At 45.0% G+C, this 21990-nt stretch overlaps 1 protein-coding gene across 2 annotated transcripts in view; it reads right to left on the reverse strand.

Moving 5' to 3' along the window:
- The window catches only part of trappc9 (trafficking protein particle complex 9), a 287181-nt gene that overhangs the window by 87269 nt on the left and 177922 nt on the right, over positions 1-21990 (reverse strand). Inside the window, exon 22 of one of the 2 annotated variants that reach the window (XM_012964380.3) lies at positions 11309-11606. Coding sequence (XP_012819834.1) covers positions 11341-11606 — 266 coding nt within the window. The 3' untranslated portion in view covers positions 11309-11340. 2 annotated transcript variants of the gene reach the window in all.

Genomic DNA, 21990 nt, shown 5'->3' on the forward strand with positions numbered 1-21990 from the left:
GTTACAATAAAATACCCCAGTAGGCAACAGAATAGGGTGTGTGCGGCTTCTCCGCTGCAGTTTATGCTGGGAGGGTAATTACAGATTCAATGTTTGGACATTTCCACACATTCCAGGCAATTTATCTTTCATTGCGCAGGATTATTATTACCGGCAACGTCTGTGTATTCGCCAGTTTCGCTCTGATAGAAAAAAGAATTAAATAAAAACCCACCGGAGATGATTTGTCAGGACAGAAACAATTACTCTGATTCCCTGCTGGGGAGGGTTCTGCATATTTTGTTATTTACACAGCTATTTGCTTTTATCAGCCTGATTGTTCCTGGTTACAATTACATCCGTCTCATATCTTCATTAAGCGCCGGGGCTTCAGGCGCGGCTACTGTCATATTAATGCTCACCTTGATCCCGGCAGTTAGCTCTGCGCTCATTAACCCTTCCCAGGGAGCTGTTTTGCTACCAGTCTGTGTATATATATATATATATAAAGTTCAAAGTATCGGCACTCACCAACCAGAAACACCAATGTCCGGGTGCTATGATGTCACTTTATTTTATGGCACTTTGCACTAAGTCACTTTCAAATATGCCACTCGTTTCCGATGTGACATTTTTTGAGATTCTCTCTGAATAAGTAATTTAGATATTTTGGCACTGCTCTATATATTTTTTATCATGAAGCTTTGATACTCAGTTAACTGTATGCCTTTTATAATTTTAGGTCCCTGATGGGACATAATCATTACAATAATAGGCACAAGATGTTGTATAAACTTAACGCATCAAATTGGGTGACTTTATGCACTTGATAGGGTAGATATACTGTCACAGTCTTATTAATGATGTTTTAGTGTTAAATCTCATATGTGCACATAAGGGGTTAACTGAGTCTAATATCATGTGTACACCGATTGGATCATGTCAGTATTTAACTATGCACCTCACTTCCTTCACACTGTCCTGATGACGATCCGGCATGGATCGAAACGCGTAGACATTTGGGTCTAAATAAACTTTTTTGTCTTTTAATTTTTCCCTGGAGTGCTTTCTGCGAGACTTTATATATATATATATATATATATATATATATATATATATGTGGGGGGAAATGAGAGCAGGGCAGGCAGTAACCCTTCCAACACTTTCCCCTGTCTCTGCCCCTATATATTAGGTACCTACCTAGTGCTACCAACCCCTATTTCTGTAGGGAAATGAGAGCAGGGCAGGCAGTAACCCTTCCAACACTTTCCCCTGTCTCTGCCCCTATATATTAGGTACCTACCTAGTGCTACCAACCCCTATTTCTGTAGGGAAATGAGAGCAGGGCAGGCAGTAACCCTTCCAACACTTTCCCCTGTCTCTGCCCCTATATATTAGGTACCTACCTAGTGCTACCAACCCCTATTTCTGTAGGGAAATGAGAGCAGGGCAGGCAGTAACCCTTCCAACACTTTCCCCTGTATCTGTCCCTATATATTAGGTACCTACCTAGTGCTACCAACCCCTATTTCTGTAGGGAAATGAGAGCAGGGCAGGCAGTAACCCTTCCAACACTTTCCCCTGTATCTGTCCCTATATATTAGGTACCTACCTAGTGCTACCAACCCCTATTTCTGTAGGGAAATGAGAGCAGGGCAGGCAGTAACCCTTCCAACACTTTCCCCTGTCTCTGCCCCTATATATTAGGTACCTACCTAGTGCTACCAACCCCTATTTCTGTAGGGAAATGAGAGCAGGGCAGGCAGTAACCCTTCCAACACTTTCCCCTGTCTCTGCCCCTATATATTAGGTACCTACCTAGTGCTACCAACCACTATTTCTGTAGGGAAATGAGAGCAGGGCAGGCAGTAACCCTTCCAACACTTTCCCCTGTCTCTGTCCCTATATATTAGGTACCTACCTAGTGCTACCAACCCCTATTTCTGTAGGGAAATGAGAGCAGGGCAGGCAGTAACCCTTCCAACACTTTCCCCTGTCTCTGCCCCTATATATTAGGTACCTACCTAGTGCTACTGACCCCTATTTCTGTAGGGAAATGAGAGTAGGGCAGGCAGTAACCCTTCCAACACTTTCCCCTGTATCTGTCCCTATATATTAGGTACCTACCTAGTGCTACCAACCCCTATTTCTGTGGGGAAATGAGAGCAGGGCAGGCAGTAACCCATCCAACACTTTCCCCTGTCTCTGCCCCTATATATTAGGTACCTACCTAGTGCTACCAACCACTATTTCTGTAGGGAAATGAGAGCAGGGCAGGCAGTAACCCTTCCAACACTTTCCCCTGTCTCTGCCCCTATATATTAGGTACCTACCTAGTGCTACCAACCCCTATTTCTGTAGGGAAATGAGAGCAGGGCAGGCAGTAACCCTTCCAACACTTTCCCCTGTCTCTGCCCCTATATATTAGGTACCTACCTAGTGCTACTGACCCCTATTTCTGTAGGGAAATGAGAGCAGGGCAGGCAGTAACCCTTCCAACACTTTCCCCTGTATCTGTCCCTATATATTAGGTACCTACCTAGTGCTACCAACCCCTATTTCTGTGGGGAAATGAGAGCAGGGCAGGCAGTAACCCTTCCAACACTTTCCCCTGTCTCTGCCCCTATATATTAGGTACCTACCTAGTGCTACCAACCACTATTTCTGTAGGGAAATGAGAGCAGGGCAGGCAGTAACCCTTCCAACACTTTCCCCTGTCTCTGCCCCTATATATTAGGTACCTACCTAGTGCTACCAACCCCTATTTCTGTAGGGAAATGAGAGCAGGGCAGGCAGTAACCCTTCCAACACTTTCCCCTGTCTCTGCCCCTATATATTAGGTACCTACCTAGTGCTACTGACCCCTATTTCTGTAGGGAAATGAGAGCAGGGCAGGCAGTAACCCTTCCAACACTTTCCCCTGTCTCTGCCCCTATATATTAGGTACCTACCTAGTGCTACTGACCCCTATTTCTGTAGGGAAATGAGAGCAGGGCAGGCAGTAACCCTTCCAACACTTTCCCCTGTCTCTGCCCCTATATATTAGGTACCTACCTAGTGCTGCCAACCACTATTTCTGTAGGGAAATGAGAGCAGGGCAGGCAGTAACCCTTCCAACACTTTCCCCATATCTAGTGCTATAACTACATTTTGAAAGACAAAATGATATCCCCAAACTCTATTATATAATGATATCTGCAGTATAACTAATGACAAGGTACTTTTATAAAGAAAAAAAAACATTTTATCTCTCCATAAAAAAAGGTGTTAATATCGGCAATAATTAAACTAATGGGGAAAACACTTAACACAGATGCACATGTAATTCCATTCCCTGCGGGTCTGGGAGTGACACCAAGTAAATAAAGTGTGACAAAACAATTAACAGATTTATTACTAATTGAAGCGTTATGTAAACTGGAGAGAAATATACAGCACCTTCTTCTGGCAGGTCATGTGACTCCCTAATTGCAGATTAACTTGGCCTTTATACCCTGTTTGCCCCCAGCCTGGGGAAGATGATGACTCCAGTTTTACTCCTTAACAGCTGAGTTAATGAGATGACCATATGTAGTGATGGCGCCCATGATGTCAAAGATCATGTGATGAGAGAGAGAACAAGCCAACCCAGGAGGGGACTGAAGTTCTAACATGACTTGATGCTGGTTACCAGGTTCCAGCAGCAGACGAGTAGAACTAATTGGGCTGAACAACCCCCTGCAGGTTGGCCATCCCCACCTTAGATACTGGTGGAAGCTCATTTTGGAGGTCACTGAGACTTGAGATTTGTATGTAGATGGATGGGGAGAGGGATGAGAACTTGCAGGTATCTCCACTTCATACAACTCTTAGTAGAAAGATAACATTATTAGAAAGCCAGGCAAAAGAGAGTGCAAAATAGAGTGCCTCCAGGCTTGGATATTATCCTTCCTTCCGTGAGCGCAGTTGTTCCAGGGGTATTCCCACCAGGCAGGCTGAATAGAGGTGAGCAAGGAACTTGCTTCTTTCTCCATCTAAATCCCACTTAATCTGACTGCGAAAAGGAGGTGACATATAAATCATACACTACACAGGCTGGGCTATGAGGCCACGGTCTCCTCACGTGATGATACGGGTACACCCAACCAAAATTACTAACCCCTTGTAGCAATCATTAATGATAGATGTTGGGTGTCTACGAGATGGGTGAGCCTCTTATGGCATCACACACCCATGGCTTTGGTCAAACCATTTTCATATTCATGCGAGGCGTCACATCTCCAAGCCTCTAGTAGAACATCGCCATGGTCCTCTCTGAGTCTAGCACTGCACAGAACGAGGTCCCATTTAGAGAATGAGATCCCATTTAGTGAGCAAAGTCCCACTCAGAGAACAAGGTCCCACTAAGAGAACAAGGTCCCACTGAGAGAACAAGGTCCCACTGAGAGAACAAGGTCCCACTGAGAGAACAAGGTCCCACTGAGAGAACAAGGTCCCACTGAGAGAACAAGGTCCCACTGAGAGAACAAGGTCCCACTGAGAGAACAAGGTCCCACTGAGAGAACAAGGTCCCACTCAGAGAACAAGGTCCCACTCAGAGAACAAGGTCCCACTCAGAGAACAAGGTCCCACTCAGAGAACAAGGTCCCACTCAGAGAACAAGGTCCCACTCAGAGAGCAAAGTCTCACTCAGAGATATCAGGTTGCTTTTCATGGACTCTCTGGTTTGACCGGGTTTTAAAGACAATAAAGCTGTGGAATTTTCCTAAGAGCATATTCTTGGTTAAATCTATTACATATTTAATAGATGGGATTTGGGTTTCAAGTTGAGGCTACTTGATCCAAAGGAAATCTTGGATTCAGCTGGCCATACATAGGGCAATAAAAGCTGCCCGCTTGTCCCTCTAGAACAAGTTTTATTGGCTCTTGTATGGGGTCCACTGACTGGCCTGGCCAACCACTTTTCAGACATATCTACTGAGGCGGCTTGAAACTCCCATCGACCATCACCGCATTAAGGAGGTCCTTGTCTGATGGGTCTCCATAGGCCCTGCCCTATAATCCGATTGCTCATCCCCGAGCCAATGGATCGGCCTGATTAAGCCCAGTACGAGGAATATGGATGATGGGCCTACATGGCTCTGGTTCATATGCCTTCTGCTCTGCTCCTCTGTCTGGCTGCTCATTTCTCCTCTATCCAAAGGGACTTCATTCCATTTATTTTGGGGGCGACAGAAATAGCTGTTACCTGGGCTTCACCTATGGAGAACACAAACTGGCAGTTTCGGAAATGAAAATCCCACCGGCAAGGAAGGAAGATTTCCCTTCATTTTGTCCATAAGGATCTCATCTTGCGTGTGCGACGGCTCAGTTCTTGGGAAACACCTTCATTATTTTAAGACAAAATCAAATAAGGACTTAATGAAATGTACGGAGCGCTGATGACATTCTGTTTACTCTGCACTGTGCCGGCTGGCAGCTTGGGCTCCGCACTCAATCTCATCACTTAGACTCAATCAGCAGGACCAAAGCCGATTATCTGAGGGTTTCAATGGAGAGGAGGGCAGCACCGAGGATAAAGCCTCTAATGGGGGGGTCATATCGGAGACGGGTTCCCAAATGTGTCCCCGACACCATTCCCGGTGCAGCAAATAACATGCATCCGACAATGCACAGGGGGTTTCTTTCCCAATGCTGGCAGATTTTCCTGCTTTATTTACATTCAATTCCAGTTTATTCTTGAATATTTATCATTTTAGAGCCATTCCTATTGGGGGGGGTCTTTTAGTTTGCACAAGAAAACTGCCAATTTGGACCTGAATAAAACGGCACATAATGGTGTTTATTGATGACTAAATATCCATGCACCGTAAGAGCCCCTAAAAGTAAGTTGACCCTAGAAAACAATATATTTTTGGAAAGATCTAAAAAAAAAACCAAAAACCTATCTCTGCTAATGAGGCTGATGGTGTTTTCCCTTTGCCATTAGGATAAAACACTAACTATAGATGCCAGGGGCCCTGCCCACTATGTACTGGGACCCCATATCAACACATTCACTGCATTGTATATGGGGGTTAGAGCCATTAAAAAATACATTGATCCCAGAAAACCAGATATTTTTGGAAAGGCCACATCCTGAAGAATTTGAAATCACTCCAAAACTATAACTATGCGTAACTCCGAACCATAAAAAGCTGCAAATCCGTCTTTTAGAATGTAAGCTCTTGCTTTTTAGAGTGTAAGCTCTTGCGAGCAGGGCCCTCCCCCTGGTGTCTCCGATCCTCATCCAAATGCAACTGCAAACCATTTTTGTGAATTGTTTATATGTACATGTTAACTGTCTTTTGTACCCCTCTATTCTGTACAGCGCTGTGTAAACTGACTGCGCCATATAAATAATAATAATAATAATAATAGTTCAATTTTGCAAGTTTGAATGAGGTTTTTGAAACTCACCTCCCATGAGTATGAACACCGGGGGTCTTCTGAACAGATTGGCCACTGATATAGGGGCAAAATGATTGAAGAGTGAAGTGAGAGCTCCCCACGGACCACTGGAGTGAAATTCCGCCACGCTAATTGCATTTCTATGGGTTTTCTAAAACTATTTATCAATGAGTGAAAGTAAAAGTTGATCCTTTGGGAAACCACTGGCCAAGGCGCACTCTCTATCTCCGGGCAGGGAGCGGGCGATGAAGTCACAAGGGGCGGAGAGGGGTGGCCAGTGATGTCACAGGGCAGGGCTATGACATGGTGATCAGTAATTGGCCAATCGCAGCGTCAATCATAGCGAGTCCTGCCCTGCCAGGCAGTTTTGATCTGCTCTTCCTAAAAACCAGGCTGCCTGGGTCAAAACCATACAGGGTCTGAAAGTCCAATCAGGCCAAACAATACAGAATGAAATCAAATCCCTTCTAATCCAATAAAAGCAATGAGAGCAATAACAATATTATTTCCCAGGAAGACTGGCAGCTATGGGGAACGGAATATGTAACGGAATCACTAGAGAGTTTTGCACTTAGTCTTCATTTTTTATTATTTGTGGTTTTTGAATTATTTAGCTTTTAGTTCAGCAGCTTGGAGAGCTCGTTGCTGGGGTCCAATTTAACTTAGCAACCAGGCTGTGAAAGAAAGACGGGAATATGAATAGAAGAGGGCCTAAGTAGAAAGTAATACAAGGTAACAATATAGCTGGAGCCTGACAGAGCAACAGTTTTTTGGCTGCCGGGGTCAGTGACCCCCCATTTAAGTCAGATGAGGAAGGCAAATAATTCAAAAACTATAAAAAAAAAAAAATGAAGACCAATTGAAAAGCTGCTAAGAACAGGCCATACTTAAAGTTAACCTAAAGGTGGACCACCTCTTTAAGCCAGAATGGTCCAGAACTGGGCAGAACCTTCAGACTGGAAACATGGGCCGACCACGTTGGTCCGAGTACTGGGTCCCTTACTGAAGGTTCTAGGGGTCCCCAGCTCAGAAGCCTGTGGAATCCATGAGAAACCAGGAGAGACACGTAGGTATACCAACATGTTGCCCCCCGACCCATGCCCCTATTGGCAGAGGGTGCCTCAAGAGTCACAGAGACATAAAACACAATTCATAAAGGGGCATGCAGGTGAGTGGGTGTGGTTTGGTAGATTGTGGGAGGGGTTTGGGCATAATGGGGCGTGATTGGGTGGGTTAAGGACATGCACTGAGCCTTTTGTGATCATTAGGGCCCCACTGTACTTGTCAGCAGGGCCTCAGAGGGGTCCAGGGGGCCAATAAGTTAATAATTGGGGGAGAGGGCCCTGCTGCTAGGAGTTGGGTGCCCTGTGACTCCTAAGGGGGGTGCGGGTAGGTACCATGGAGGCACCAATATGTAATAAACAATCCAATCCAATTGATTACTTGCCAATATCAGCACTTTTTCAATGCCAATGAACGGTAAAGACTTGCAATTTTCCATCACCCCCCCCCCCCCGGCTCTGGGAGTGAAGGGGTTAACCACAGCCTCGGCCTAAAATAGAATAAATATTACAATGAAATAAATTCGCAGACAATAACTCGAAAGCGCGGATCAGTTCCAATTAGGGCTAACTGATCATTTTGCCTGTCCATTTCCACGGCAACAGCGGATCAAGAGGCGGAACGGCCGAGCAAATGAATTCAAGCTGTCAGGCCGCATCTCTTCAGCTCCGGATTTGAGGGGGGGAAAGCGAATTCGCCATAAACGCCGGATTCATAGAATTAACACAAAACTTGTCATTTCTGAACGACTGCGGCTGCCAATCAGCATTCAGATCTAAAAGGAGAAAATGGCGGTGCTCCTGCAGGGGATGCTGGGAGTAGTAGTTCTAGCGAAGGGGGTGGTTCACCTTCAGGTTAACTTTTAGTATCTTATAGAATGGCCTATTCTAAGCAGCTTTTCAATTGGCCTTCATTTTTTATTGTTTCTGAATTATTTGCCTCCCTCTTCTGCCTCTTTGCAGCTTTAAAATGGGGGTCACTGACCCCGGCAGCAAAAACCTATTGCTCTGTGAGGCTACAACTGTATTGTTGTTACTTTTTATTACATATCTTTCTATTAGCCCCAGTAGCCGAGGTGGCAGCGCCGAGCCCCAGTAGCCGAGGTGGCAGCGCCGAGCCCCAGTAGCCGAGGTGGCAGCGCCGAGCCCCAGTAGCCGAGGTGGCAGCGCCGAGCCCCAGTAACCGAGGTGGCAGCGCCGAGCCCCAGTAGCCGAGGTGGCAGCGCCGAGCCCCAGTAGCCGAGGTGACAGCGCCGAGCCCCAGTAGCCGAAGTGGCAGCGCCGAGCCCCAGTAGCCGAAGTGGCAGCGCCGAGCCCCAGTAGCCGAAGTGGCAGCGCCGAGCCCCAGTAGCCGAAGTGGCAGCGCCGAGCCCCAGTAGCCGAAGTGGCAGCGCCGAGCCCCAGTAGCCGAAGTGGCAGCGCCGAGCCCCAGTAGCCGAAGTGGCAGCGCCGAGCCCCAGTAGCCGAAGTGGCAGCGCCGAGCCCCAGTAGCCGAAGTGGCAGCGCCGAGCCCCAGTAGCCGAAGTGGCAGCGCCGAGCCCCAGTAGCCGAAGTGGCAGCGCCGAGCCCCAGTAGACGAAGTGGCAGCGCCGAGCCCCAGTAGACGAAGTGGCAGCGCCGAGCCCCAGTAGACGAAGTGGCAGCGCCGAGCCCCAGTAGCCGAAGTGGCAGCGCTGAGCCCCAGTAGACGAAGTGGCAGCGCTGAGCCCCAGTAGCCGAAGTGGCAGCGCTGAGCCCCAGTAGACGAAGTGGCAGCGCTGAGCCCCAGTAGCCGAAGTGGCAGCGCTGAGCCCCAGTAGACGAAGTGGCAGCGCTGAGCCCCAGTAGCCGAAGTGGCAGCGCTGAGCCCCAGTAGACGAAGTGGCAGCGCTGAGCCCCAGTAGCCGAAGTGGCAGCGCTGAGCCCCAGTAGACGAAGTGGCAGCGCTGAGCCCCAGTAGCCGAGGTGGCAGTGAGGCACAGCAGATTAACATGAACAGAGATTAAGAGCTGCTGCAGAAAGGGCAAGTAAGGTCGAGATAAATCCGGGAAAATCAGTTGTTTGCTTAGAAGAAGTGCAGTACCCAGGCCCGGGCCCATCTGAGCAGCTGGGGTGACTCCGACCTTTAGATCTGATTAATGTCGACTCGCAGGGCCCTTGGAACCCAGTCTGTACACACCAGCCCTGTTGCTGCTTTAAAGTGTAAGTTGCCCTTTAAATACTATAAAGCTAAGCAGGCTTTCTACCCCTTTCCCATCACTAGAGGGCGCTATTTCACTGGAGTGCCAAGATATAATGCAGGACTTGCCCTGATGATGAACATTATCCCAACGTGATCAGTCCCCCAGGCACTCCTGTGCCACCGACTCTATCCCTTTATTACTTCTTTCACCTGGATATCCCTACACCCCAGCGTTATTCTATCCCTACACCCCAGCGTTATTCTATCCCTACACCCCAGCGTTATTCTGTCCCTACATCCCAGCGTTATTCTGTCCCTACACCCCAGCGTTATTCTGTCCCTACACCCCAGCATTATTCTATCCCTACACCCCAGCATTATTCTATCCCTACACCCCAGCATTATTCTATCCTTACACCCCAGCATTATTCTATCCCTACACCCCAGCATTATTCTATCCCTACGCCCCAGCATTATTCTATCCCTACGCCCCAGCATTATTCTATCCCTACACCCCAGCATGATTCTATCCCTACACCCCAGCATTATTCTATCCCTACACCCCAGCATTATTCTATCCCTACACCCAAGCATTATTCTATCCCTACACCCCAGCATAATTCTATCCCTACACCCCAGCATGATGCTATCCCTACACCCCAGCATGATGCTATCCCTACACCCCAGAATGCCTTGCACCCAGTTTACTAAGGGCCTAACAGAGCGGCTCTCGGGCCCCAAGATAATAAAAGTCTGGACCAATCAAATTTCTATTTTGCCTTTATTGCTGAGAAAGAATAGCAGTTCGGAACAAACTCCCAGGGGACTCCCCGCTACGCTAAACATGAAATAACATTTTTCTGCTGGCAGCGGCGCGGCCTCCCTAATGGGTGTTATTTATAATAGCAATAAGTGGCAAGCGCCGGGCTGTAATCATCGCAGTGGCCACATCCCGGCACGTCGCATGAACTGCTGCTTCTTCTTGGTAACAGCACGAATTACAGACACGGTGGTCACCCCGACTTCTATATAACCAGACCCTAATACACCCCTATGCTAAATAGCCATTAGACAGGGGCAGGCATAAAACACTGGGGTGGAGAATAAAGTTTGGAGTAGGACTAATGGGGGTGCCCCTAGGGCTCAGTTTAAACTTGTGCGCGAAACGCGTCCAGAATGAACTTCCATTTGTAAAGGGGAAACAAAGGTTCAAAAATGTAAAGAATGAAGAAGAAAGTGTAAGCGAAGGATATAGAGGGAATGAAAGGGTTAAGGGGCAACTAAATGAAACCTGGCAAGGGGGCTAGTGATTGCAGGTTGGGGCTACTGGGAAACACTCCCCCCTTAAAAGACATTTTTCTCAGTGCTGGTTCCCTTTAATATACAATTTATATTCAGGCAACATGACTGCACTCCCAGATCCATGGATATTTACAGCAGGAGAACAAACCGTACCTTGTCTCCCATCTATATTTCATAGGGGCACGCGCGCTGATACGAGGAGCTGGAACGCGCAGCCCAGGTTTGGGGGCTTATTACAGGCGCAGCCAGTAAAGGGGGTGACGCATCAGAGAGAGAACTGACAGCATAGAGCGGCTTTCATCCCGCGCCAAGATGTTGGCAGCAATATTCCGTTTGGAGGAGCTGAGCTGGAATTCAACAGAGAGAGAGGCTGGAGTTTAAAGGAAAACTCATCTTTTTTCTCATTTATTACAAAAAATAAGAAAAGATAGATTTAAGCGCAAGGGACAGCGGCGGGGCAGTAATGTGGGTGCAAGGTGCCCTTAGGGTTTGAAACAGGGGGATTCCATACATGGCGCAGCCAACTTCTACTGTTCCTCGTGATGGTGAGACATGAACTGGCCAACAAAGTCCGTCAACAGGTGGAATTTGGATCCTCAATATACTTGGGGGTGTCTCTTGGATCCTCAATATACTTGGGGGTGTCTCTTGGATCCTCAATATACTTGGGGAATCTGCCATAATAATACAAAACATTATTTATGGCGTCAGTCTGTAAACTCCTCCCTGACCCCACTGCCCCCCTCTAACCCTGAGAAACCTTCTTCTATCTGCCTGGGGGCACAACTGGGGTTCCCCCATGTCCCACTGACCCAGCAACCCTGATAAACTCCATTATAAAGCCCCTGGGAATGTTCTGAGTAACCCGGCTCATACACAGGGCAATGTCTGGGTGAGTCGGGGCCTGAAGAAGTTCTTTGGTACCGCGGCCCACTCATTTCCAGGGAATTCTCAGCCCGACCCTAGGCTTGTGCACTCTGATCCCTCTCTGGCCAAATCCCAAGAAAATGCAATAAATTCCCAGGAAATCAATAGCCCCAATCATGCAGGATTTAGTTACTCTCTATAAATAAGGAGGGTGCAAGGTGCCCTTAGGGTTTGAAACAGAGGGGTTCCATACGAGGAGCGATACACGGCACGGCCAACTTCTACTGTTCCTCTGTGATGGTGAGACATGAACTGGCCAACAACGTCCCTCAACAGGTGGAATTTTAAACATGTCTGTCCAAAGATGTAGGTCACGATGCCCAAGACAACTTACACGTGTATGGCCATCTTTAGCCTCCGGGGGACCAGTCCAGACCTGTCCATCCACAGCCAAACCTAACCTTCCCCTGGAGGAATGATATATGGTGCCTCCTTAGACCTGCAGTCTCATTAGGCCTCAATTTATCAGATACCCCTCAACTTTTTTCACTTAATGCCCAGTTATCTTTCACACGGGGGTTTTAGGGTTGGATCTATGTAACATGGATGTAATATAAAAAGTTCTTTAGATCTCTTGGATCCTTTAGTGTCCCTTGGAAGGCCATCACTAGTTTCCGATATCTGCAGTACAAAGATATTGGTCAGGAATGCCCACCCAGCCAGTATGTGTATGGTCAGCTTATGCCTCTTTCCAGAAAAATTGTCCCCAAATAAAGAACAATTTTTATGTTTAAATAGGTTTTCTGGCCAAGGAAACGGAAGGGGGCAGAGTAAGTGATCTTTTAGCCCTACAAAAATAGCCCTTGAATGTTGCCATGGAACACGTTCTGTCCCCTCTATGTAGATGCCCCCATTGTAAGACTAAAGGTGCCCAATACCCAAGCAGGGGCCACTGCTGGCTGAACTGGAAGCTGCCTATTCTTACTAAAGGGGGTAGATTTTTATGTTTTTTTTTATTTTCTGTTCATGTCTATTTCTGCTCCAGTCTCCCATTCACAGATTTCTATTACATTGTACTTACATTCTAATTACAATTGCTGGAAAAAAGTATAAATGAAAGATCTCCCTAAGATACCCATGTTAACAGATATTGTTTTGTATATATATTTAGGTCCATGATTGGCTGCCACATAAGGACTAACCCAAACGCATTCTGTGCTGGGGGGGGGGGGAGCTCGTTACCAAAGCGCATTGTGAGAGATATTAATCTCCTATGGGCAGGGATGGGAATGAACCCAGCGTGACTCCATAATGGGACTTTAATGCATTGGGCCGTGTGTGTAAATCACTCGCTTAATATCGAATGCAAATCACCAGCATCACGGAGACAGAAGTGGGGGGTCACGGGGTGTCTCTTGGATCCTCAAGCTAAATGCGCAGGTACTTGGGGAATGTGCAATAATAATACAAAACATTCTTGTAGAGTGTAAGCTCTTGTATCGGTTACTGATTGCTTTATATGTTACTCTGTATGTCCAATGTATGAAACCCACTTATTGTACAGCGCTGCGGGATATGTTGGCGCTTTATAAATAAATGTTAATAATAATAATATTTATGGCGTCAGTCTGTTAACTCCTTCCTGACCCCACTGCCCACCTCTAACTTGAACCCTGAGAAAACTTCTTCTATCTGTCTGGGGGCACAACTGGGGTTCCCCCATGTCCCACTGACCCAGCAACCCTGATAAACTCCTTTATAAAGCCCCTGGGAATGTTCTGAGTAACCCGGCTCATACACGTGGCAACGTCTGGGTGAGTCGGGGCCTGAAGAAGTTCTTTGGTACCGCGGCCCACTCATTTCCAAGGAATTCTCAGCCCGACCCTAGGCTTGTGCGCTCTGATCCCTCTCTGGCCAAATCCCAAGAAAATGCAATAAATTCCCAGGAAATCAATAGCCCCAATCATGCAGGATTTAGTTACTCTCTATAAATATATATATATATATATATATTCATTAAAGGCCAAGGTAAAACAGCAGCCGTATTGAGCAGCAGGCAGGCACCATTTTATGGGCGCCGTTAGTAATGCTTTGTATCAGCCCAATATTGTATGTGCCAGAATAAGGGACCAAATAGACATCTCCATACACAGGATACACAATTAGATGGTGGGGAGGGAGTGCTGAATGAAAAGTGAAAGTAACTGTCTGCCCCAACTAAGCCTGAGGCATAGAGGCAGGGCAGGCAATATATGATTGACAGGTGGGATTTTTAAAAGCCTTTTCAATGGGTATAGTTGGGTTAAAAAAGGATTTTGGGTTTCATGTTTAATTTGAAAAGGACTTTTATTATACAGCTTTTAATTACCTGATACCTGTATATTCCATATGCCCATTCCCAAACATGAGCAAAATACACTTAAAAAGGCAAATATCTAGAGATCTGTAAATTGTTGGGTCTGGATTGTATTCTACACACCCCAACTGTGACAAGAATCTGAGCCGTTTGCCTGCCCCCCCACTCCAACATACACAGTTCTACCTTTTGGGGTGCTAAGCGTGAAATAGTGTGTAAAGTGCTTTGCACCCTTTTATAGCAATGCTGCCAGCGTTTAGTAGTGATGCCCACAGGAGGGGTAGGTTGAGGGGCAGTTGATTCAGACACACAATCTAAGGGGTGCAAGGTGCAACAGAGGAATGGTTACCCCCTGCCCCCCCCGCCCCCATAAAGCTTAAAGTGGAAAAGATACTTGCCTAGGATTTTAAACAAGAAGCAAGGATGGTGCCCACAGCATTATTACTATCACCCAACTATCTCATGTTAAATAAATCCCCTGGTGCATTGTGCCCCCCCCCATAGCTTTATTACCCACAGCATTATTACTATCACCCAACTATCTCATGTTAAATAAATCCCCTGGTGCTTTGTGCCCCCCCCCCCCCCATAGCTTTATTACCCACAGCATTATTACTATCACCCAACTATCTCATGTTAAATAAATCCCCTGGTGCTTTGTGCCCCCCCCCCCCCCCATAGCTTTATTACCCACAGCATTATTACTATCACCCAACTATCTCATGTTAAATAAATCCCCTGGTGCTTTGTGCCCCCCCCCCCATAGCTTTATTACCCACAGCATTATTACTATCACCCAACTATCTCATGTTAAATAAATCCCCTGGTGCTTTGTGCCCCCCCCCCCCCCCCCCCATAGCTTTATTACCCACAGCATTATTACTATCACCCAACTATCTCATGTTAAATAAATCCCCTGGTGCATTGTGCCCCCCCCATAGCTTTATTACCCACAGCATTATTACTATCACCCAACTATCTCATGTTAAATAAATCCCCTGGTGCTTTGTGCCCCCCCCCCCCCATAGCTTTATTACCCACAGCATTATTACTATCACCCAACTATCTCATGTTAAATAAAGCCCCTGGTGCTTTGTGCCCCCCCCCCATAGCTTTATTACCCATAGCATTATTACTATCACCCCATTATCTCATCTTAAATAAAGCCCCTGGTGCTCTGTGCCCCCCCCCCCTTAGAATCCCATTAATAATAATGATTATAATGAGCACAATTAGCAGTCGGGATTACCTGTACCAATACAAACTGCCCATAATTCTTCATGAACCAATCGATACTCTCTCAGTTTTCAGGAAAGGAGAAAAAAAATCTCTTTTTTCTCCTTAAATGGAGGAAATATGGGTCATTAGTGAATGTTGGCTCTATACCCCCCCTGTCTGATTTTGCCCCAAGGTGAGAAATAAATAGCAGATATCTAGTGAGCAGCAGTGTTCATTACAGCAGTGCCATAGATCAGTGCCTTCCATCAATAACCCCCACCCCCCCATTGGGTCAGTACTATCCCGGCCAGCATTGGCTGCACTTCCTATGGACTGACCCGACTGCTGCATCTAAAGCCCACAAAAAAACCAACCTATGTATTAGCTACTTACTGTTCTTCCACCCCATGAGAATATGGGGTGCAGATTAGAGCACTTGGGGTGCCCAAATTATAACCTGCCCTAAAGGATTGGGATAAAGGAGACATTAAAGAGACGCTGCATGGAGACTCTTTGAAGGGAAACAAGTGATTCCAGAGAAATAATATACTGTATGTCTGTACCCCTAAGGATTTCAAACATCGATGGCCAATCAATGGGCTCCAGTTATGGACATAATGTACTGGGGGTAAATATCAAAGGAGCATGACAGTTAATCCGTTCTCCTGAATAAATACAAATATACAGAGAAGGAATGTTCTGGGCACACAATAAGCTGTACCCCCATACTGTACTGTCTAAGGGAAACACTATGGCACCTCCTACCCATATGTATAAATACAAATATACAGAGAAGGAATGTTCTGGGCACACAATAAGCTGTACCCTCATACTGTACTGTCTAAGGGAAACACTATGGCACCTCCTACCCATATGTATAAATACAAATATACAGAGAAGGAATGTTCTGGGCACACAATAAGCTGTACCCCCATACTGTACTGTCTAAGGGAAACACTATGGCACCTCCTACCCATATGTATAAATACAAATATACAGAGAAGGAATGTTCTGGACACACAATAAGCTGTACCCCCATACTACACTGTCTAAGGGAAACACTATGGCACCCCCTACCCATATGTATAAATACAAATATACAGAGAAGGAATGTTCTGGGCACACAATAAGCTGTACCCTCATACTGTACTGTCTAAGGGAAACACTATGGCACCCCCTACCCATATGTATAAATACAAATATACAGAGAAGGAATGCTCTGGGCACACAATAAGCTGTACCCCCATACTGTACTGTCTAAGGGAAACACTATGGCACCCCCTACCCATATGTATAAATACAAATATACAGAGAAGGAATGTTCTGGGCACACAATAAGCTGTACCCCCATACTGTACTGCCTAAGGGAAACACTATGGCACCTCCTACCCATATGTATAAATACAAATATACAGAGAAGGAATGTTCTGGGCACACAATAAGCTGTACCCCCATACTGTACTGTCTAAGGGAAACACTATGGCACCCCCTACCCATATGTATAAATACAAATATACAGAGAAGGAATGTTCTGGGCACACAATAAGCTGTACCCTCATACTGTACTGTCTAAGGGAAACACTATGGCACCCCCTACCCATATGTATAAATACAAATATACAGAGAAGGAATGCTCTGGGCACACAATAAGCTGTACCCCCATACTGTACTGTCTAAGGGAAACACTATGGCACCTCCTACCCATATGTATAAATACAAATATACAGAGAAGGAATGTTCTGGGCACACAATAAGCTGTACCCCATACTGTACTGTCTAAGGGAAACACTATGGCACCCCCTACCCATATGTATAAATACAAATATAAAGAGAAGGAATGTTCTGGGCACACAATAAGCTGTACCCCCATACTGTACTGTCTAAGGGAAACACTATGGCACCTCCTACCCATATGTATAAATACAAATATACAGAGAAGGAATGTTCTGGGCACACAATAAGCTGTACCCTCATACTGTACTGTCTAAGGGAAACACTATGGAACCTCCTACCCATATGTATAAATACAAATATACAGAGAAGGAATGTTCTGGGCACACAATAAGCTGTACCCCCATACTGTACTGTCTAAGGGAAACACTATGGCAGCTCCTACCCATATGTATAAATACAAATATACAGAGAAGGAATGTTCTGGGCACACAATAAGCTGTACCCTCATACTGTACTGGCTAAGGGAAACACTATGGCACCTCCTACCCATATGTATAAATACAAATATACAGAGAAGGAATGTTCTGGGCACACAATAAGCTGTACCCCCATACTGTACTGTCTAAGGGAAACACTATGGCACCACCCTCCCATATGTATAAATACAAATATACAGAGAAGGAATGTTCTGGGCATACAATAAGCTGTACCCCCATACTGTACTGTCTAAGGGAAACACTATGGCACCCCCTACCCATATGTATAAATACAAATATACAGAGAAGGAATGATCTGGGCACACAATAAGCTGTACCCCCATACTGTACTGTCTAAGGGAAACACTATGGCACCCCCTACCCATATGTATAAATACAAATATACAGAGAAGGAATGATCTGGGCACACAATAAGCTGTACCCCCATACTGTACTGTCTAAGGGAAACACTATGGCACCCCCTACCCATATGTATAAATACAAATATACAGAGAAGGAATGATCTGGGCACATAATAAGCTGTACCCCCATACTGTACTGTCTAAGGGAAACACTATGGCACCCCCTACCCATTTGTATAAATACAAATATACAGAGAAGGAATGATCTGGGCACACAACAAGCTGTACCCCCATACTGTACTGTCTAAGGGAAACACTATGGCACCCCCTACCCATATGTATAAATACAAATATACAGAGAAGGAATGTTCTGGGCACACAATAAGCTGTACCCCCATACTGTACTGTCTAAGGGAAACACTATGGCACCCCCTACCCATATGTATAAATACAAATATACAGAGAAGGAATGATCTGGGCACACAATAAGCTGTACCCCCATACTGTACTGTCTAAGGGAAACACTATGGCACCCCCTACCGATATGTATAAATACAAATATACAGAGAAGGAATGATCTGGGCACACAATAAGCTGTACCCTCATACTGTACTGTCTAAGGGAAACACTATGGCACCCCCTACCCATATGTATAAATACAAATATACAGAGAAGGAATGTTCTGGGCACACAATAAGCTGTACCCCCATACTGTACTGTCTAAGGGAAACACTATGGCACCTCCTACCCATATGTATAAATACAAATATACAGAGAAGGAATGTTCTGGGCACACAATAAGCTGTACCCCCATACTGTACTGTCTAAGGGAAACACTATGGCACCCCCTACCCATATGTATAAATACAAATATACAGAGAAGGAATGATCTGGGCACACAATAAGCTGTACCCCCATACTGTACTGTCTAAGGGAAACACTATGGCACCTCCTACCCATATGTATAAATACAAATATACAGAGAAGGAATGTTCTGGGCACACAATAAGCTGTACCCCCATACTGTACTGTCTAAGGGAAACAATATGGCACCCCCTACCCATATGTATAAATACAAATATACAGAGAAGGAATGATCTGGGCACACAATAAGCTGTACCCCCATACTGTACTGTCTAAGGGAAACACTATGGCACCTCCCTCCCATATGTATAAATACAAATATACAGAGAAGGAATGTTCTGGGCACACAATAAGCTGTACCCCCATACTGTACTGTCTAAGGGAAACACTATGGCACCTCCTACCCATATGTATAAATACAAATATACAGAGAAGGAATGTTCTGGGCACACAATAAGCTGTACCCCCATACTGTACTGTCTAAGGGAAACAATATGGCACCCCCTACCCATATGTATAAATACAAATATACAGAGAAGGAATGATCTGGGTATGTAATAGGTGATGTGACACACTGTACTGTAATACGTACAGAGAACTGGATGAGAAGGAGTGGAATACATTAGGCACTGGGTGGATATTTATAGCTGTGCCATTAAAGGCTTCTGTCAGCCTAAAAACCTGTTTATTAATTCAGTGATACGCGTGGCACTCAGGAGCCGGGCTGCTGCCAATGTGAAACGGAATCGGCTCAGAGATGCCACTTGGAATTCAGCGCCGTAGAAGAGATCTCTGATGTGCTTATTTCACGTCCTGCGTCTCGATTCCCTCCCGCCGGGCAATTAAATGAGAACTTGTGAAGGAAGGAGCAAGGAGTATCCAAAATGTCACTCAGTCTCCCCTATCCAACATGAGCAAAGGCAGCCGGGAGTTACAGGGGGGCTCATTCATCAGCACATTTGCTAAAATGGATGTATGGTACAGGTATCGGACCCCTTATCCGGAAACCCATTATCCAGAAAGTTCCGAATTACGGAAAGGACATCTCCCATAGACTTCATTTTAATCAAATAATTCACATTTTTTAAAAATGATTTCCTTTTTTCTGTAATAATTAAACAGTACCTGTACTTGATCCCAACTAAGATATAATTACCCCTTATTGGGGCAGAACAGCCCTATTGGGTTTATTTAATGGTTAAATGATTCCCTTTTCTCTGTAATAATAAAACAGTACCTGTACTTGATCCCAACTAAGATATAATTACCCCTTATTGGGGCAGAACAGCCCTATTGGGTTTATTTCATGGTTAAATGATTCCCTTTTCTCTGTAATAATAAAACAGTACCTGTACTTGATCCCAACTAAGATATAATTACCCCTTATTGGGGCAGAACAGCCCTATTGGGTTTATTTAATGGTTAAATGATTCCCTTTTCTCTGTAATAATAAAACAGTACCTGTACTTGATCCCAACTAAGATATAATTACCCCTTATTGGGGGCAGAACAGCCCTATTGGGTTTATTTAATGGTTAAATGATTCCCTTTTCTCTGTAATAATAAAACAGTACCTGTACTTGATCCCAACTAAGATATAATTACCCCTTATTGGGGGCAGAACAGCCCTATTGGGTTTATTTAATGGTTAAATGATTCCCTTTTCTCTGTAATAATAAAACAGTACCTGTACTTGATCCCAACTAAGATATAATTACCCCTTATTGGGGGCAGAACAGTCCTATTGGGTTTATTTCATGGTTAAATGATTCCCTTTTCTCTGTAATAATAAAACAGTACCTGTACTTGATCCCAACTAAGATATAATTACCCCTTATTGGGGGCAGAACAGCCCTATTGGGTTTATTTAATGGTTAAATGATTCCCTTTTCTCTGTAATAATAAAACAGTACCTGTACTTGATCCCAACTAAGATATAATTACCCCTTATTGGGGGCAGAACAGCCCTATTGGGTTTATTTAATGGTTAAATGATTCCCTTTTCTCTGTAATAATAAAACAGTACCTGTACTTGATCCCAACTAAGATATAATTACCCCTTATTGGGGCAGAACAGCCCTATTGGGTTTATTCATTTCATTTTTATTCATTTATTATTGGGTTATATTTAAATGATGTTTAACAGACTTAACTTATGGAGATCCAAATTACGGAAAGATCCCTTATCCAGAAAACCCCAGGTCCCAAACATTCTGGATAACGCATACTAAAATATCATTATTTATCAATAAAATAGAAAATATAAGTAATATAAATGATACCAATCCCTACACGGTGTAACTGTACAGGTAGTTTATACGTGTGCGCCCCCGTTCCCTTGAGCCTCTAATTGGCCCTGGGGCCACGGAATTCTGACTCAGAGAAAAGAAAAATGACATGAAACATGATTTGTTCTTTTTTTGGGAAGCCATTTGCATAATCTCCAAAAATAGCCCTCAGTCTGTTTGTTTTCTAAGGGTAAGTAAATTCTCTTTTTTTTTCCACCCCAGTTTCCATGGAGATATTTCGGAGTATCAAAGACAGACGGCTCCAGTGATCCTGCCGAAGTTGCCTATTTATAACCGAACGGACACAGGGAACTGCCCCGCGTGGCTATTTCCAGCCCTCGTTAACCCCTTGCTGGAGAAAGGGATCCTAACCCTGCAGCAAAGTGATTTAGTTACCCTTTAATATAAACTAGCATTTAAAGGGCCAGACACACTGCAATGGTCAGCAAGCAGCATATGTGGCAATACCGGGGCAGAAGAGCAGGGTAGTGCTTGCCAGTACCTGATGCCCTCGGGTCTATATTCAGTACAGGTATAGAACCCGTTATCAAGAATGCTCGGGGCCAAGGGTATTCCGGATAAGGGGTCTTCCCATAATTTGGATCTCCATAACTTAAGTGTACTAAAAAATCAATAAAACATTCATTAAACCCAATAGGATTGTTTTGCACCCAATAAGGGGTAATTATATCTTAGTTGGGATCAAGTACAGGTACTGTTTTATTATTACAGAGAAAAGGGAATCATTTAACCATGAAATAAACCCAATAGGGCTGTTCTGCCCCAATAAGGGGTAATTATATCTTAGTTGGGATCAAGTACAGGTACTGTTTTATTATTACAGAGAAAAGGGAATCATTTAACCATTAAATAAACCCAATAGGGCTGTTCTGCCCCAATAAGGGGTAATTATATCTTAGTTGGGATCAAGTACAGGTACTGTTTTATTATTA

This window comes from Xenopus tropicalis, chromosome 6 (genome assembly GCF_000004195.4).
Source record: "Xenopus tropicalis strain Nigerian chromosome 6, UCB_Xtro_10.0, whole genome shotgun sequence".
Classification (NCBI taxonomy): Eukaryota; Metazoa; Chordata; class Amphibia; order Anura; family Pipidae; genus Xenopus; species Xenopus tropicalis.